This window comes from Nymphaea colorata, chromosome 10 (genome assembly GCF_008831285.2).
Source record: "Nymphaea colorata isolate Beijing-Zhang1983 chromosome 10, ASM883128v2, whole genome shotgun sequence".
Lineage (NCBI taxonomy): Eukaryota > Viridiplantae > Streptophyta > Magnoliopsida > Nymphaeales > Nymphaeaceae > Nymphaea > Nymphaea colorata.
In genome coordinates, this window is record NC_045147.1 from 6,401,219 (window position 1) to 6,419,767 (window position 18,549).

Here is an 18,549-nt window from a genome sequence, read left to right on the forward strand (position 1 = left end):
TTCACTCTAGGACTTTTGTTTTTGTTACTTTTTGAAAGGCCAGAAAGAAAGGAAAAAAGAAAAGCTAAAGGAGGAGTGAAACTCAAGAAAGAAGCTGCAATATCTCAAAGGAAGGAAACAGGTCCCTTCCTCCGAGCATTGCAAGTGTGTGGTCGCCTGGTTGACCGTGCTAAGAAGCTGGCTCCTTTTTTTTTTGTTTCGTTATCAAATAAAGAACATCAAAGAAGAAAAAGGTGAGGCTCAGGAAGAAGGGATCTAGATTCCTTCTGAACCAGTTTCAGCCATTACTGTCGTCACACCCGCTTTAGAAAAGCTCACTCCTAGGAGTCCTTTGTTTTGAATGAAAATAGCCCTTTTCAGGAGTTGATTTTGTACCGATCGATCAACTCGTGAATAACGTTTTTCGAAACAAAAATCAAAATATATTCATTGAATAAAATCACGCATATGTATCGCCGAGTGTTATTTGCCTTTAAATAATTATAAGTCTGCTAATTAAACGCCACGTGTAACAAGAGGGTGCATTCTCCAGAGCACCGTTCTGTTTTTTCTAGAGAACTTCACAAAGTGCTCTGGCATCCTTCACGATTTCATCTAATTAACTAAAAAATTCTGCACTAGTGTAATTAGATGTAGCTAGCTAGCTACATGCATGGTTTGAGCGTCTATATCTGTCCACTCTCCAGGCCTTTTCTGGCCTGTGTATTTGCTGTTCATGGACACCCTCAAACGCTCGGAGCTAAATATCGAATCATGTAACGGCTTAGAATTTGCGGCCCTACGGATACCACCAAATTCGTACCCACATAAAAATGTAACTTTCTGAAGATACCAACCAGTTGGTCCTTTGAGATACAGTTGTCGGTTTTCGAAATGGCGCTAGCTGAAGAGGGAGAGAGAGAGAGAGAGATGGCCAAAGGAAATTAAATGTCTAAAGCGACAGTAACAGTTCTTTAAGGGAGGAGGAGGATGGAAGTGGACAGGAAATTGGAGGCACCCTTCTGTAGGTGGTGGCGGAAAGCAATGGCAGCACGTAAGAACCGACGTTATAACTTTTCCTTGCCTGCTAACCTTCTGCAGTTTTGAACTATACAACTCGTTCACGGACGGCCGGACAAATTGCCTTTCTTATCTGTTCTTGCATGGGTTTGAGCAGATAGATGGAGAGGGAGAGAATGTGCATGGTTTTACTTCATATAATAACGTAAAGTATACAGAAGGATGTGAGTGGGGTACATTAAATGCAACAACAGGATGGACAGGAGTTCGAATCCATGCGTGGTAGTCTCATCTCGTGAACCCTAGATTCCCATCAACCTGGAGGGTTTTCATTCTCCTCTACTAGGAAACTTGCATTAATCAAAAGGAAAATGAAAAGACAAGGATCCCATCAAAGCTACTTCTCTTTCATCATTAAATGCCTAGTTATCAGTGTCAAATCCTCTGGACATCTATTGGTTAGTTGCCATTAATGTTTTTATATATTCCTTCTTCCTCCTCTCTCTTAAAATTTTCACTTTTCTCGTCCTCAACAAGGAAGAAGAAATTAATGTAAAAAAGCATTCATAGTGAATTGTATCAATCGACTGGATACGATTCTGAGAATCTCAAGTGACTTACAAACCCCAAGCCGCATGGTCTCAAGCAAAACCCATATATAGTTTATATACAGAAAATTGATACGCAAGGGGACATCTTATCGGTTCCAAATGGCAAGTGGGTTTTCTATTCGTTCCTTGTCTTTTTCTTCTTTTGAGTACTTTACTCACATCACGAAGAAGAAGAAGAAGAAGAAGAAAGCGTTGTAGAAGAAGAAAAAGAAGAAAGCGTTGTAGAAGAAGAAAAAGAAGAGAAGAAGAAGAAAAGGTAGAGCCATTAGAAAAAGGTCGGAAATTAATAGTTTCACAACCTTAATGTTAGCCTTAAACAGCCTCAGCATGCATTGACCGGATCGTTAAATTCAATCCTAAGCTTAAGTCTTCCTTCGATCTATTGGAAGAATAGCTGGTTTCGTACTCTTCATCATCATCGTTCGACTCAGGGTGGGCTCTCTTCTTGGAATGGAGTGGCACGCCGAAGAGTCTCGTCCTGCTGTTCTGCTCCTCCCCCATCGTTATCGAGCTACTCCCAGACGTGCTGCACGTGTTCGACGGACGACGGAAACCCAAGGTCGGAAATCCTACCTTGGGCGGGGGAAGCATGCCGGAGACGGCCGTGGCACCGCTCGGACTCACCGGCTGCACATGGTTCTGCACGAAGTAGATGATGTCGTTGTACAGCTTTTTCATGTGTGCGAGCTCCGAGAGGAGGAGGGAGTTGCTCCGCCTGAGCCGTTCGTTGTCCTCCGACAGCGCCGACACTGCAGCGGCCGCATTGCCGAGCACCACGGGCGGAGGGGGCGAGGCGTTGGTGGCAGAAAGCGGGGGTTCGACGTACCACAGCGGAGGCTGCAAGTCGTCGGGATCGGCGGAGGGTACGGACGCTGAACGGGGAAGGAATGGGAAGAGGGAGCTGTGGTGGCGGTGGAGAGGAATGGGAGGAGGTGGCGGAGGTGGCTGCGACGTCTTCCTGCGGTGGATCTCGCACAGAAGGTGCTGCTCTCCCTTCTTGAAGAACTCGTTCGCGAACTCCCACCTGTCAGGAACGATCTTTCTGAAGCCCTATACGCATCAAAAAAGCACAACCCAAATAAGAAGACCAATATCACAAGCATCAGCAGAAAACACAATACAGCATATATCGACAATGGTGATGATATATGAATGTGAGAACGCATCGGAGTTATGAATGTTGGACACTCGGGGTGATGATGATAATGATGATTTGATAAAATCTTCTTCTATCATGAATCAAAGGAAAGGTAATGATGGTGGTGGTGGTGGTGGTGATGGTGTCAAATCAAAACTAGATACTAACGTAGGTGTTGAGTTGCCGGACGAAGCTGGAGAAGTTATTATGCTTGAAGTAATTAGGGAGGAGATCGCGCGCGAACTCAGGCGGCCGCCATACCACAAAGGTGGAGTCATCCTGACCCCAAGAGACAATGTGGTCGGTGGAAGGATCATCTACTAGTTGGTAGGTTTTGGTCAGGAAGGGGGCGGGCATGGCTTTGTGGGAATCCACTGAAAGAAGGACGCCGTCGCGATTCTCTAGCAGGAGAGCCATTATGTGGCCGGGGAGAGGAGGGGGAGGGTAAGAAGGCCGTTTATGAGGAGGAAGCGGTTAAAATGTAACAGAAGATAAAAGAAGAAGAAAGGAAGGAGAAGAAGGGAGAGAGTGATGATGGGTATGTCTGAATTGTGGGTTTTGTTTGCTTCGTTTTTAGCTAGCTTCTCGGTGTGCTACACGCTAATGTGAGAATAAGTGTCTGTCCGTCTAGGCCTGTGCAAAAAAAAAAAAAAAGGGAGTTTCAAGACAAACCCGTGATCTGTGGCCTTTTGGGTGCACATACACAAGCACCTACATCTGCAGGCGGATGGAGAGTGGGTTGACGGTGGTGGTCCTATATTTATATATATAGGAAATAAAGTAAATTGTAAGCTACTAAGTTTAAAGAGTTTTGTAAAAGGGAAAGATGTTTTAAGAATAATACGATGGAATTAATTAATACATGCTGAGCATATGCAGTAGGGTGAGAAGGAGTACCTGGGTGTTGCTATATGTTGATGTTTATTAAGGGGTTTTGCTTTTGTAATCACTTTACTTTTGTTTTTTGTTTTTTCTCAATCACATATAGCTAGCTTGCTTACTTTGATTTTCATAGATAAATTGTATGATATTGGTTATAATATTTTGATAGTGTACCAGTCACGCACCTGTACTGTGAATCCCATTATTTTCTAATAGAAGAAAAAACAGAGAGCATCGAATTACGAGCTGGCTTAGCAGGTTAAAGCTGCAGCAACGACATTTCTTCTTCTTCTTCTTAATTCTGAAGTGGAAGCTCAAGAAATAAAGGGCTGGGGCAGTTCTTTTTAGTGACGTGCATGTTTTGCTATGTTCCTCTTACATGTTTCAGTTATTTTCTCTCATTATACCTATGGATAAACAAGAATAGGTGACACATTGTTCCATCTAATCCTCGCTTCTATCTATTTTCCATAAAATGGCAGTGACATGGATTCAGTTCAGTTGCTCTTTAGAAAATGTTTTACATTTCATATCATCAATTAAATTAGATTAGTTATTGGAAAAAAGATGGCATAATCAGCTTGACATGTGTAAGGACAGGCGTTCTCATGACCACTTGAAAAGCTATAAACAAATATTGCAGCACTTAGTCACAGGTTACTGAATTACCTAAGTTGGTTTCCGGCCACAGTTTTGTAAGTGGGGCAATGCGCGCGCGAGAGAGAGCGACAGACAGACAGAGTATCTGGTTGAGACCAAGCTGCCAAGGTCTGTTTCAAGTCCCGATATGTATCAGCTTCCATTTTAAAATTATAAGAGAAATTGTCTACAGATGCACGGTCTGACCTATCGCCTCATTCATTCAAAAATCTTCCCTTCCCTTCTCTCTCCGCTCTTTCTTTTTTTTTTAATTTTAAGTTCACATCGCTTTCGGTCCGCCCCCACCTGACATGGCTTCAGAATATGGATTTGTTTATATGCCCTCGTGATCTTCCTCTGGCAACTTTCCAACACAACTCTACCGATGACCTCACTGTTCTCCAAATATTACATTCATATCCGTCCCTCTCTCTCAAGCGTGTTCCTTACTATCCATTTTGTCTCTGCCTGCAAACTCTGATGATAAATAAATGAGCTCCAAAACTTGTTCAAGGAAATTGTGGCTAGCTTGTTCTGATCCTTTTTTACCGAATTACACTTTTAGCGTGTACTGAGGTCACGTGGGCAGCGGCCTATTAATTCCAGAAGCCCTTTACGTACGCCAGAAACTAAATTGGAGCAGCAACAGGAAAAACCAAACGCGGCACCAAAAGGGGCCGGCTTTGTTTCGGGTGGAAGGGCGCTTCATCAAGATGGTAACCATATGGCCTTTTAGACTTTGAGGCAATAACCCGTCTGTGAGGTTTTGGCCATCCATTAGTTCTTCAATTTAAGTTTATTCAGTTATCAATTAGAAATTAGCGTGTTGTAGTTACATTAGATCTTTAGTTTAATTTTTGGAGGGTGTTATTTTAACGGTATTAAGGAGTAGCGTTAATTTTAAAATTAAATTTACGATTCCAAAGCTAAGCTAAGCTAACTCCTCGCCTTTAGTCTCTAAAAAGAAAATGTGATATAGCTGAGCATGTTCTTTTTTACAAACAAAAGGGTGATCACATATTTTAACAAGGAGGAAGGGGCCCGCACGCCACCACCAACTGACGCTTCACTGGTCCTGCAAAACACCTAGAACTGAAGAAGATTCTATTCCAAAGACATCTTACCCTTCCTCCCCCCTTCACATGACCACCGCCAACTTTTTTCAAAATAGTATAAAGGAGGGACAATAAAAGCTCATATTGACAGGGTGCTTTCTCTCTCTCACTCTCGACAAGAAACAAATAATACAAGGGGTCGGGAAAATAGAGGGAATAACCCTCGGTTTTGTTTTTCTCAGAGTACCGTCTCCCATGTGACAAGCTACAAGGTTCCTTCTTCTGTCTTTTCTCACTCTTCTTTGTCTCTTTCGCTGCGACTGTGTCAAGGAATAGCGATGGAGGGGCGAACACCTTCAATCATCTCCCACCGTCCCTGGTCAAAATATTCAGAAAAGAATACTCTCTCTCTCTCTCTCTCTCTCTCTCTCTCTCTCTCTCTCTCTCTCACGAGACAACTTGTCCTTCCATTCATCTGCCACTCATGATGTCCATGTCCTTCGTTCAACTGCAATGACAACAATGCCACCACATGTCTGTGTCCTTTTAGATTTTTGAGCGAAGGAAAGGTACCATCATCCTTAGACGGCGTTCCGTTGCCTTTTTCGAGTGTTTTTTTTTATTTTCCCCAAATATACTCACCAGGTAGGGAAGAGAGTAAATTGGGTGGGAGGTGAAGGGATTTAAGCGGTGGAAGGGGGATGAACATGAAACAAGAAAAAAGAAATAGAGATAATAGTTAATAACGGTAGCAATAGTAATATATGGTTAATTAATGAGAGGACCAAAAGGCTGAACGTTCCACCACACGGTCCTTAATTTTCTCACCTTCCGTGCATTCTTTTCCTCATCCTGGGTTGGAGTTGCAAATAATATATATTGTCATCTGATCCACATCGTGATTAGTTATTAAAGAACTGCTGATCTGCATATTTTTCGGATAAAATTATTGGTGGCAGTAGGATGCCTCGGTGCCTTCTCGTAACCGTGGATTACCCCAATCTAACATATGAATGGATTCATTCGGACATCCCCCATCATCATCAACACCAGGGTTGCATTCCATACATGTGTCCCCCAACCCCGGCTTAACACAAACGGTTGTGCTCCAAATGATTGCTATAGGGCCCATGAAATACCTCTTTCCATATTCAACCACCAATAACAAAATGGATGGAACCTTAATATTTATTGTATTACACCAATGCCTTCTTTGTACATTTACCTAAATGCACTTTACTATCTTTTAAAACTTACATGGTCAATTTGCATATAGTCTTTAGGTGGCTAGGTTGAAGTAAGGTCTGTTTTTATTGAGGTCACATTTAGTGGCAGAGCTACAATTTTCTGGCTGAGGAACATTCTAAGTATAAGAATAAAGTTTGAACTTTAAAGGGCACTCATATGTAAAAACTTGAAATTGATGAAGTTTTTATTTATAAATAAATAGCTCCACCACTGATCCCACATGGTATTCCACGGACTGAAAAAGTGGAAATTGCAATCTCCAGTGGAAAGGTTGTGGCTCAAACAATAGAATATGAGGCTTCAGTCAAGAGTCAGTTTGACTAGCCACTTCACCTTAGAGTAACTTTGAAACTAAGAAGAGTAGTGAAGCAGCCAAAGCGGCTCCCAGCAAATTGAAAGGAGAGATGGCCATGAATGCGAATCAACTTCCAAGTCTTGAATGAAGAAAATGGTCCCATATAAAAAAGAAGGATGGATGAAGGAAGTTCCACACCATTACACACCACTAGCTTGGATGAATACTAGGCCAGGGCACCGGGCCAGGTCGCTGGTGGGTACCCCGTACCCGGCCCGAAACTGGCCTGAGTTCGGGCCTTGTATTGCCATTGTCGGGCTTTCACCAGTTGCACCTGGCCCAGCCCAACATCAAAACGGCTGGGTCCGGGTTATAATCCAAGGCCCGTTGGGGCCCAGCCCGTTAGGTTGAAACCACAGGACCACAACCTCGTTTTCCCCTTTTTGTTTAAAAGAGAGAGGGAGATGCGCTGTGGCTGTGCCTGTGTGATCCACCCACCACCATCGCCACACCGCTGGTCCACCACCGTCGCAGCACCGCTGGTCTGCCAGACTGCCACCATCGCCGGTTGTAGTTGTTTATGTTTCATTATGAGATTGACAAAGGAGTACAAAGGCACCATCGTCATCCTCTCTACCTCTCTTTCTTGCACACTCTGTTTTTTGCCAACTATTTGTCACCCCAGCCACTCTCTATCTCATTGTCTGTATGTGAAGGAAGAAGGAACCATCTAGAAGTAGGGAATTTGGGAAAGGTAGCGTTTAACACAAATGGTGGATGTGAGTGAAGATCAAAAGCATCAGGAGGAGCCGCTGGCGGCGGAGGCAGCACTTTGTGTTGGTGCACGGGGTGGGGCATGGGGCCTGGTACAATGTGAGGACCCTCCTCTAGTGACCAGCCACTTTGTCACTTGCGTCGACCTCTCCTCCACCAGCATCGACCCTTCCGACGCCAACTTCCTCTTCTCCTTCGACACCTACGATTAAAAAACGGGCTGGGCTGGGCCGGGTAGCAGGCGAGGTTGTGTAGGCCCGGTACCCGGCCCGACCCGTTAATAATTGGGCCACGTCGGGGGCCGGCCTGATTTGAAATAAATTGATATCGGGCCCGATGTAAACGGGCCGGCCAGGCCCAGCCCGATGCCCAAGCCTAATTAATACCATAATTTAGGTAATGTCGGGGATGAATTGAGCATTCTCCAAGTAGTCATGATGTGAAGCTTTCAAGAAGGTTGATTCATTTTTTTGGGTAAAAACTTTTTAAAAGTGTAAATTGGTTGTAAATTCAATTGAAAACAGACACCAATATGTAATAAAAGTTTACCAAACTCAACTAAAGATGACTAGGATCGAACCATTGAGGAACAGAGGAATGTTGTTCAATGAAGTATCTCAATCACTTCAATAATCCTTCCAAATCAAACAATCAAACCAAGAAAATCCTAAATATTTAAAAATAAAATTGCCATCTATCAGTCGCTCAAGAACTCTTTGCACGACTGGCTATGTTGGGCAGCTAAAGCCAGCTAGGATATCCCACAAACCTTGAAATCAATAAAATATAGGTTAGGATGCTACTTCTACCTAAAAACATACAAACTGAAATTAAAATTTGCAGGAACCTAACAAAAACTTAAAAAAATGATCTCCATACTATCCTAACCTAACCAACCTAATACACCCATGACTATCCTAACTCGACAAACCTAATACACTCATGACTAGATTTTAATGAAAACAAAAACAACAAACAAATACTAATTTAAGTATCCACAATTAACTCAAATAAGGTACATGACAAAGAGTATCAATTAGAACAATAACTTGCACTCAAGTAAATAAAATTGCATAAACCACTAGTATAATGCGACAAGACATTTAGACCTTACTGCACTCAGCAACAACTAAGTACTTACACAGTTACATGTGAATGATACTTGTCCAAAGCAGGACATGCACCCTGTTCTAACTGCTTCAAACATAACACAGACTAACACCTAATTTAAACATTTTAAATATTAAATGTACCATAATTAAACTTACACAAGAACACCAAGCCATGTGATTTACCCTTTAAGACTGAATATTTATGCTAAACCAACTTGTCCAAATCATATGCATAACTTAAAAGTCAAATGATACTTATAAGCTAAGACACAACAATAAGAAAAAAATATATATAACACACAACACCAAAAACACCCATTCAAGACACAGGTCTCCCGACGCTTGGAAAAGCAAGTGCTAAGACTAACATGTTGTATCACATTCTCCTGAAACTCTTACATATAACATTAGAGGTCGTTTGATTGTTGTCCATTGGGACAAGACAGATAGGACGTCATGTTCATCACATTACTGTCCTGACCTCATGGACAATGATGTTCCTTATCCACCATTTGATGATTTTATGAATAGAACACTAAGTTCTTCTTGTCTGGCATTTGTTTCTCATATGTCTATTCTGTCTGTTATGTCCGTCCTGTCTGACATTTGTTTCAGTCCTATCCGATCTATCTGTTATGTCTGATGTTTGTGTCTTCCATGGTTAATTCTGTTTGTTTTGTCTGTCATGTCTGGTGTTTGTTTATGTTCTATTCGAACTGTTTGTTCTATCTGGTGTTTGTGCCTTCTATAATCAGTTTTGGCTATTATATTTGTTCTGTCCGCTAGATGATGACAAGAATATCTTGTTTTTTTTAACATGGTATATCAAAACAAGTATAAAATTCACAACATGCTATATGCAAATCAATACATTTGATAACTAGATTCATAATATTATAGCAAAATCAACTCTTTCAATAGACATATTTATAACAAAAACATCATTACTGTAAAATGTTCAAGCATCTAGATAATCACCAGTATCAAGTAAAACTACAAAATACAAATAGTCTAAAATGTTCAACTGTTGTAAGCCATATGTTGGAGTACATTGACACAAAAATATAGTCCTATAGTCATGTTCTGTCCTACACACTACTCTTTTAATTGAAGCCATTTAATACTTGATGAGGCATCACCGTCTGGTTCCTGCATTTTAGAAATTAAAAAGATGGACAAATAATTAGATTACCACCATAAAGTATTAAAATAATCAAATATAATTAAAACAATGACATATAATATAATGAGAATGTTAGACAATGAGTATCTTACTTGAAACATAATCATTCCACATTGTTGAAGTAATTTGCTCACAAAGTTCATTGTTGCTACCACGTATTTCTGTTTGTTCAGTATTTTCATCATCATTTATAATTTCACTTATTTCACTATCATTTATATGATCAAAGGAAACTATTCAGCATTTGGATTGTGGTTGATTACAAAATTATGAAGAACATATGCACCCTGAAAGTAGCATACGTGTGCAATTAGAAGCTTACTCACAGGAAAAACTTGTTAACTTATGTGAATTGCATTAGAATTAGAAATTTAAAGAGTTCCAGCTAGTTGGCCTTTTATAGAAATATCTATATACTAGAGTAATTTAGAAAAAAAAAACAATAATAGTTCAAATGAATCTACTAGACAGAAAAGCTCTCAATGGGAACTACGACACAAGTTAAGAATAAATACAATAATATTAAATAGGAAAAAGTGGCTGAGAACAACCATACACTACAAGGGGTAAACTCCATTATATAGAGAGGAGAGAACAAGCTAGCGCGGTCAAGTCAAAAGATATTCTTGAACAGAAAAAGGAAAAACGAAAACATAGAAAGCAAAAAATAAAAACTACAAAAATAGAAAAGAAGAAAAATATAATTTACATTATTCACATGTATAAACATATATATCCCTAGTTCCCAATAGTTATTTCTGTTGATTTTTTTCTTAACAGCAGTCAATCGTTTTTCCTACCCTTGAAAACTACAACAATCTTTTGTCAATTGACTGGCACTTATAATATTTCCCTTGGCCATTTGCGAACTTGAAGCCTTCTATCAGGCTGGAACGCTTGGATATTCAAACCTCGATCTACAATTCTTCCTTTGCACCTCCCAAGAGGCCACCAATCAACCCATCTTTTGAAGAGTCAGCCTCTATGTGACTCAGTTTGTTAAAGTTTGCTTGAAATTCTACCACAATTTGCTACTATGGGGCATTTGGTAACAAGATAACTAACACGGTGTTCCATGAACATAAAATACAGGATTCAAATGTACTATGAATCTATGTTAGTGTTCTTGTTAACAAACAGGAGGATTCTCTTTTCAACTTGCTTTAACTTTGGGCATGATTGAAGAGTGACAGCAGCTTGCCTACGATGGCCAGCAAAAGCACCTTATTGGCAACCAGACTTTATAGCCATTAAAATTATGACAGGTTAGCTAAACTGAAGGAACAAGCTGAGGAAGCATCTTCGAGCTGCATAAAGCAAGGTTTCAAAGACAAGTGGAATAGGATCGCTATGCTCTGATTTTACAGGACATTGATATTTCACAACCTGTAAACTTCTCATCCATACCTAAAGGAAAGACGTTTGCAGGTGTAGATCATGAAAGTGCCAAGGCCATGCAGAAACTGGTGGGATGGGTAGACTAGGAGCTACGTCAACTTTAAAGCTTTTGGACATACTACAATCTTCTGGATGGAACATTAGATCTTGAAAAATAGAAGATCCCACCAGTTATGACGGGTTATCAAAATTTGACAATACTGTACTTGCTACCATTTTCAACACATGATGTCTAATGAATTGCCAGATGAACCTGACCACCGAAGATATCATAAAAACTCATCCAAACTGCTCATTCATGCAGATGAAGTCCAGACGCAAAAGTTTCATAGCTTAAGGGCAAGATAAACCATGAGTTAACTGGGAACTCATACCTGACTACCAGCTTCTAGCAGTGTATACATCCCCAAAGCCAAGATTTTGAGTACAAAACATTTTATTCAAACTGCTGCAATTTCTTGACATAAACAACATGGTTGCCAAACGCAGAAATTAAGAAACAAGGTGACACTCTATGCAAGACACCATAGAGTTCCAATCCAAATTCCAGATAATTAGATAATCCCATAGTAGTAACATGTATTTTTATTGGAACACGTAATAATTCGTGTAACATATTCATGTGAAAGATGAATAGAGCAAGACAACATCAGAAACTTGTTAACTTAATCGATGAGTTTGCTAATGAAGAGGTGAACCAACACGAACAAGAGACCAATAGTAAAAAACCAAGGATAATAGGGAGCACTCTTATTCCTTATGGAGCACGACCATCTATCTACCAAGCTGGCTTTTGAGAGGTACAGCCACCTGGCCAGCCCCAAGTGCCAATGCCTTAAAAGAGACAATTTTCTAAATTCTCCGCAATCCCATAGGATAGGAGGCATTTGATTGCAGGTTGAGACAACCTTTTCGTGTTGCATCATGTACAATATGGGGGGGTGAATGATTTTATGGGACCTAATCTAGGGGGCAAATCATAGAAATTATCTTCCTTAGCAGTTGGTGTTCGCTTACTACTTTACATTAATTTTTTTTTTCTTTGCTAATCATGTTTGACTCCCGTTAGAGTTTTATTTGTGTTACTCATTAGCTGTAGTAACAGTTGCAAAGATAATGTATAGAATTATCTCTCTCAGCAACGTATTCTATAATAAAAAGTCTAATATCAAGGAATGCAATCTCAATCAATAATAATGAGTTCATTTGGATTCAAACTAGCTCCTTAGAGTACACGTTGCAGCAGATGACATGCACAAGTACTAGAAAAAAGTCATATTAGTGTTAGTGTTGATTGACCACCATAGAATTAATTAAGTTATCAATCTTTTTTTTTTGCCCTGAAGGGTGTTTGAGGATTGGTGGGGTCTGTGCCCAGTAGCCAGCCATCACCCCAAACAGGGAGGCCACACATTTCTAAGTCACCGATGCAGCCCTGAACCTTGAGGACACATTGGGAAGGGAGGTCTTTCGCTCTTACTACAATGGTGAAAACTCTCAATCTTTTCAGTATAACAATTGTCATTAACTTTTATACTCAGCAGGCATTTGTGGTTTTCTATTAACTTATTACTACTGCCAGTAATGTACGTAGCAGTTTTAGAAGCCGGAATATTCCTGTTGAAATACAAACAGAGCGCCATGCATTCATCATCTGCCAAAATGGTCATCATCCTTGTGGTAGTACTATTCCAAACCTACTTTAGGAAACGGATACCAACTGTGAGTGCATGTATGTAAAGAAAAAAAAGGAAAGTGGACTGTAAAAGACGAAAAGTGTGGAGCAGGCAGGTAACTAATAATATTGGTTGACCTCGTGAGTGCTTAAATTTCTAGCAATCAATTATTTCGGTATTAAAGATTGAAGAGAGGAAGAAAGGTGGGCATGGGGGAAAGAGAGATTCCAGAAGCTGTTTTCTTTAGGTTGGGAAAAAGGGATGAGGAAGAATCGGCACACTACTTTTTTCTTTCCCATCCGACTCCTCTAAAGAAGTGATCAAATTTATAAAAATTTGACTTTGTAAGAAGCGTATGGAGCCTCCTCCTTTTTATGCTGTTTTTCTTTTCAAAGGATACTGAAAAGAAGAGAGCTTCAATAATGGCATTTTAAATTTACCGAACTGCACCACATTTCCGAAATTGGTGCTTAATTGGGTTATATATACCAAATTGGAGTTTCTTGTACTGTCGTCAAGGATAGATGGCTCATTTATGAGTATTTCAGTTAAGCGTTGTTATTCAGGTTCAACACTCACACGTTCGTAACCACCGGATTCGGCTGATTCGATCACACCTAACCATTTGTATATTAATTTCCTCATCGCGAGTTGTTTAGCTTCACAAAACTCTTACATGTAACAGAGAATTGAAACTGTGAGCATGCCATGTCCTTTAAGAGAAAAACATTAAATATAATAGATCTGCATTGTGCATCTCCATAAATAAGATTCTGATAATTAGCAATTGATTAAGTCATTCATTCTTCACCTTCATTCAGCTTGGCTGGTAAAGTGCTTCTTTTTAAGCCAGAATGTGATTATTTTTTCTTGGTTTCCGAAAAAGCTTATTTGAGCATATGCAGTTCAATGAACTGGGTGTTCAAATTTGTACGTTACTGTTCAAATAGAAAAAAAAAAAAAAAACTTACTCGGGCTGATTTGTTTCTTAATATTGAGCGGGTCCTGAGCACTTGCATTTTTTTTGGAAGAAGCGGTCAAGCTCAGTTATTGTCTTCGACTACCTAGCACCGAAGATCGTTGGGAAGGAGTAGGACATTATAGGAAAGGGTTGTCATCACTACTTGGACGGCCCACATGCATTAACTATTTCTCTGAAGATGACCAACGAATTTAAAATAATAATAATAATAATGTCATTTACATATATAAATTTACTTTTACCATCCAATAATAATAATAATGTCATTCACATATATAAATTTACTTTTACCATCCTTCTTTTTCCCGTTTCAATAACTTATGCGAGGATTCATATTATAGCTATGGCTAGGTGGGACGTTGAGTGTTCCAACAAAAGCTGCAGGGGTCGGGACGACCCACTCTACTTGGTGGATTCCACCCTCACGCACCCCCAGGAAAGGGATGCCCTGAGCCCTAATTAGTCACCCTCCACTAAAACTAAAGACGTAGGACAGCGCCTTTCATCTAGAAAAGGGCAAAGGAAGGGTATGTTGGTTGCTTCTCGGGGTTAGTGCTGCCTTAGGTGGCCAGGAAGGCGTATCCCCCATTTTCTTTAATCACATAAGGGATGCCCGTAGTTTACAGCCGTAAAGTTCTCCAGAAAGGAAAACTGCAAAGTGCATACATATGCAATTATTATCCATTTTCTCTTTGTTACTTGTACTTTTTCTATTTTCTGTTCACAACCCATTCATGTGGAGTATATAGGTACCCTTTCAGTTTTTCTTTCGACTCCCATGCCTGTCAAGCCTTTCTTACTAGTTCGGGCACACACATATACACACATGCATGCGCGCACACACATACACAAACATAGTCAGAATAACCATTCATTAACTTTTTTCCTAGAGAAAGAAAAAAAAGTTAATGAATGGCAATGGCATAGGAAAGGGAGGTTGGCAGGTGCCTTGGCCCTTCTTAGATTTTAAAAACTTTAAAAATTTATATGTAAATTTAAAAAAATTTAGTTTAATATATGTAAAAAAATTTAAAAGTTTTGGCCCCTATTAAAACTTTGAAACTATAGTTTAGCCCCTGTAACAAAAAGTCCTTGCTCCGCCCAAATGCACACCTCATCAAGGTCCTCTATCATGCAATTAGACCCGCATGACGTACTATCCATTTCCTACTCTCTCTCTTCCCCTTCTCTGTCGTACTCAAAAAGGAAGCGGGAGGCTTCCCCCTTCCCTCGACACCCACTTCCTGCCGTCGCGAGAAGGCCTTTGGGTGAGCATAGGGCTGTAGTTTGGATGTTGACTTGGGTATGTATTTAGGGTTTGAATGTTGATGTGGGATTGATAATTGACTTAGGTTTGTGGATATGCCTTTCGTTTTTTAATTTGGACTTGGAAGTTTGGATATAGGCTTGGATATGTGTTTAGGTTTTGAATATGGATATAGGTTGATAATGGCCTTATACTTATGGATTTGGCCTTTGATTTTAAATTTGGTTTCCGATTTGAGATTCATTATTAGTTTGGGTTTGGATCATGTCTCACGGATTGAGCCTGATTGCGTATGGATTTAGTTTGGTCCAAATCAATTTGTCAAACCCAGATAAGAATGGGTAGCTTCGTACAAGTTTTGTAAGTGTGGAGTTCAGTTGAACTCAACCCAGGATGAACCATAATTTATCTAGCTTTGGTCTGGTCCAAATTGAAACTGAGGATTTTTCTAGGTTCGATTAGGTCTAGGTCTGTTTCAGATAGTGAATGCAAACTGAAACTTAAATCTAATTTGATTTAGAGGTGTCTTTGCACCAAATTCACTTGGCTAGGCTTCGTACAACTGAGTTTGGAACCATGACTAGACTCAAAATCTTAAGCAGATCCTAGTGGTTCAAAGCGGTCAGAAAAGGAGTCTAAATCATAGTGTACTATACTGGACCCAAAACCCTGTGGACTGAGTTGCAAGGGTCTGAGTGAGGCCCACTTGGCATTCGGACCAAACTCACGGGGGAATTAAGGAAAACTACCGTGCTGTAGCTGGCGACATCCACACACACAGGTGCCGCGCAGGTTCTCTCTCTCTCTCTCTTGCCTTCCCTTTCAACTTCCACGGGTGAAGGACAGGGTCCCCAGCGTTCCCTGCTGATGGATTATGACCTGTCAGTGCGCGTTACGCCCACCATCCCAGTGAAGGATTTTCTGGTGGCGGGCAGCATGCTCCCCATTGGACTGGCAGCTTCCCCTACCAAAATAGATCGGAAGGCAATGGGTCGAGCCAAGCCTTCTCTACTAAACTAGTTCGTAATTTCAGATGTTCTAAAATTTTAAAATTGAAATCCAAAGTAAAAATGATAAGGGTGGTGGCTGCTTTTGATCTCCAAGTTGGATCTTGGTTAAGTCGTAAAATGCTTACTAACTTTGAGATAGCAAGTCGTAAAATGCTTACTAATTTTGAGATAGCTAGTTTTGTATAAGCATTACTTGAATGTTGAATTTATGTTTTTTAAAATCCTCACCGTGGAAAGCCTATACAAACCATGAAGATAATTGCTTGAAGCATGAAAAAAATAATAATAATGAAAACAGAATTTTACTCTTGTTTCTCCTCTTTCTCAATACCTCATTTAGCTGATTGTTTTGCTAAAAAGGTCCTTCAATGTTTTTTTCGCAATGTTTTCTTCTCACACTTTTATATCGAGATTTTGCTTCATATTTCTTCCACTAATTACTGGTTATTCCATTTTACTTGATCTGTTACATAACCCTGTGATAGAAGAACGGACATTAATTTTTGCCTTAATCCATCTATCAAAGTGAAACAGTTTAATGAGGAAAGTACCTTTCCTCTTTTTAACGTTCTTTTTACCCTTTTGATGTTTTTCCTCATCATGGGTTTCAATGTTACCTTGATTTTTTTGCCCAATTGGTGGGCTTTCTGATTAACCATATAACCATATCTTGAAGATCCGTTCATCATCTTGATTAATTAAGTTTTAAGAACATGATATATCATAACACCAGATGGTTCAGATCTTTTGAGTAAGGGATGAAGAAGAAGAAAGGCAGATGTACATGGTCATCAGTTCTTTCATGTTTGGCACATACATAAGCTGCTTTTTGATCAGAAAAATGTTCTTCTTTCTCTGTTTCAGCTAAGCACTGGCTGATCCATTATTGCTCAAGTCTGAGAGATTTAAGTTCTAAGAATGTGCTAAAGCCCACATTCAAACTACTGCAGTTGAAGCTGAATTCAGACACTTATTTTGAATTAAACACCCCACATTAGGCTCAAAACCATTGGCCCTGGCTCAGGCTTCCTACCGGTTATTGGATCATGTGCAATACACTTGAATAGTCGATCCACTTTGGGTTACCCGGTCAGCTGCCCTTCCCTGAACCCACACTGGCTGTACTGAGTTCCTCCCTTCTTGACGCACAGTATGCATTCTCTTGAGCTAGCTAGAAGACACTACAACCTCTGCGAAGGGTTAAACAACGAAGAAACTAAACACTTCCTACTGATCCCCGTCACAGGAAGTATGTGAAGCAACATTTTGCATCTTAATTGTGTGTTTTAAGCATGTCATAAGTGGCCAGAACTAAGGACCAGACCTGCTTTACAAGATCCATTATTCCAATACTAGTCATATTTTATTCCCCTGCCAGAAAAAAAAAATAGACACTTCCTGCTGATTTTACTAAGGTGATAAGAAAAAGCAAGCACAATGTCATAAAAGAGAACAAGAAGTATGTAAAGCAACATTTTGCATCCTAACTGTGTGTTTTAAGCATGTCACAAATGGCCAGAACTAAGGACCAGGCCTGCTTTTACAAGATCCATTATTCCAATACTAATCATATTGCTTTTCTTGCCACTACGATTAAGATAGCATACTTTTATCTTTGGGAAATTTTGGCTTTCTTACATGATTGTCTCTTGGTGTTATGTTTTTAATTTGTCATCCTTGTTAATGCTCTTATATCTTCAAACGTAGTCTCTTTTCTTTGTCTTTTCTATAGTTGTCCAAAAATATGTTAAAATTCTTTATTAGTTGTAAGAGTATAATTTCATCCTTTTTGAAGATTTTTTATTTTGAATTAATTTTTTATACATTTTTAACACAACTAATTCACTTGAAGAATTGGCAGATTTATCAAATGGCCCCGACAATTCAATGCAAAGATTCATTTTTGCAACACTTGTTTGAGACATTCAAACAATTAAGTATGTCTAATATCTCATCATTAGTTGTACAAAGGTTTGTCTCTATCATCATTAGAAAAATCCATATAGTTAGTGCATTTCAAAATTCTTCAGTTAGTGGACTTCAAAGCAATTAGCTAGTATCATAGACAAAAGTTCGATGCAAGGGTTATTCAAATCACTCAATATGTTGCATCCAAGATAGCAAAGTTTTTATGTGTTTATTGACATTGTTTTTCTTTTGTAGGACAAGTATCAAATATGAAGGAGTTAAAAATTTTCTTTTGTTCGTCATGCATAATGACACAATAGTTAATGAAAGGGTTAGATGCCCATGTGTGAAATGTAACAATACCAAACATTG

The 18,549-nt window shown here is 39.6% G+C and overlaps 1 protein-coding gene across 2 annotated transcripts; it reads right to left on the reverse strand.

Moving 5' to 3' along the window:
* Window positions 1-1,875: 1,875 nt before the first annotated feature.
* Window positions 1,876-3,344, reverse strand: LOC116262813 (heat stress transcription factor B-4b). Of its 2 annotated transcripts, none has more exons than XM_031642319.2 (2): window positions 3,010-3,344; window positions 1,876-2,660 (listed from the first exon to the last, which is right to left on the reverse strand). In XM_031642319.2, the coding sequence occupies exons 1-2, from the start codon at window positions 3,163-3,165 to the stop codon at window positions 1,923-1,925; spliced, it is 894 nt and encodes a 297-aa protein (XP_031498179.1). In that variant the 5' UTR covers window positions 3,166-3,344; the 3' UTR covers window positions 1,876-1,922. The 2 variants fall into 2 exon arrangements, with proteins under 2 accessions (XP_031498179.1, XP_031498178.1); XM_031642318.2 differs by having other exon boundaries at window positions 2,917-3,336.
* Between the last annotated feature and the right edge of the window lie 15,205 nt (window positions 3,345-18,549).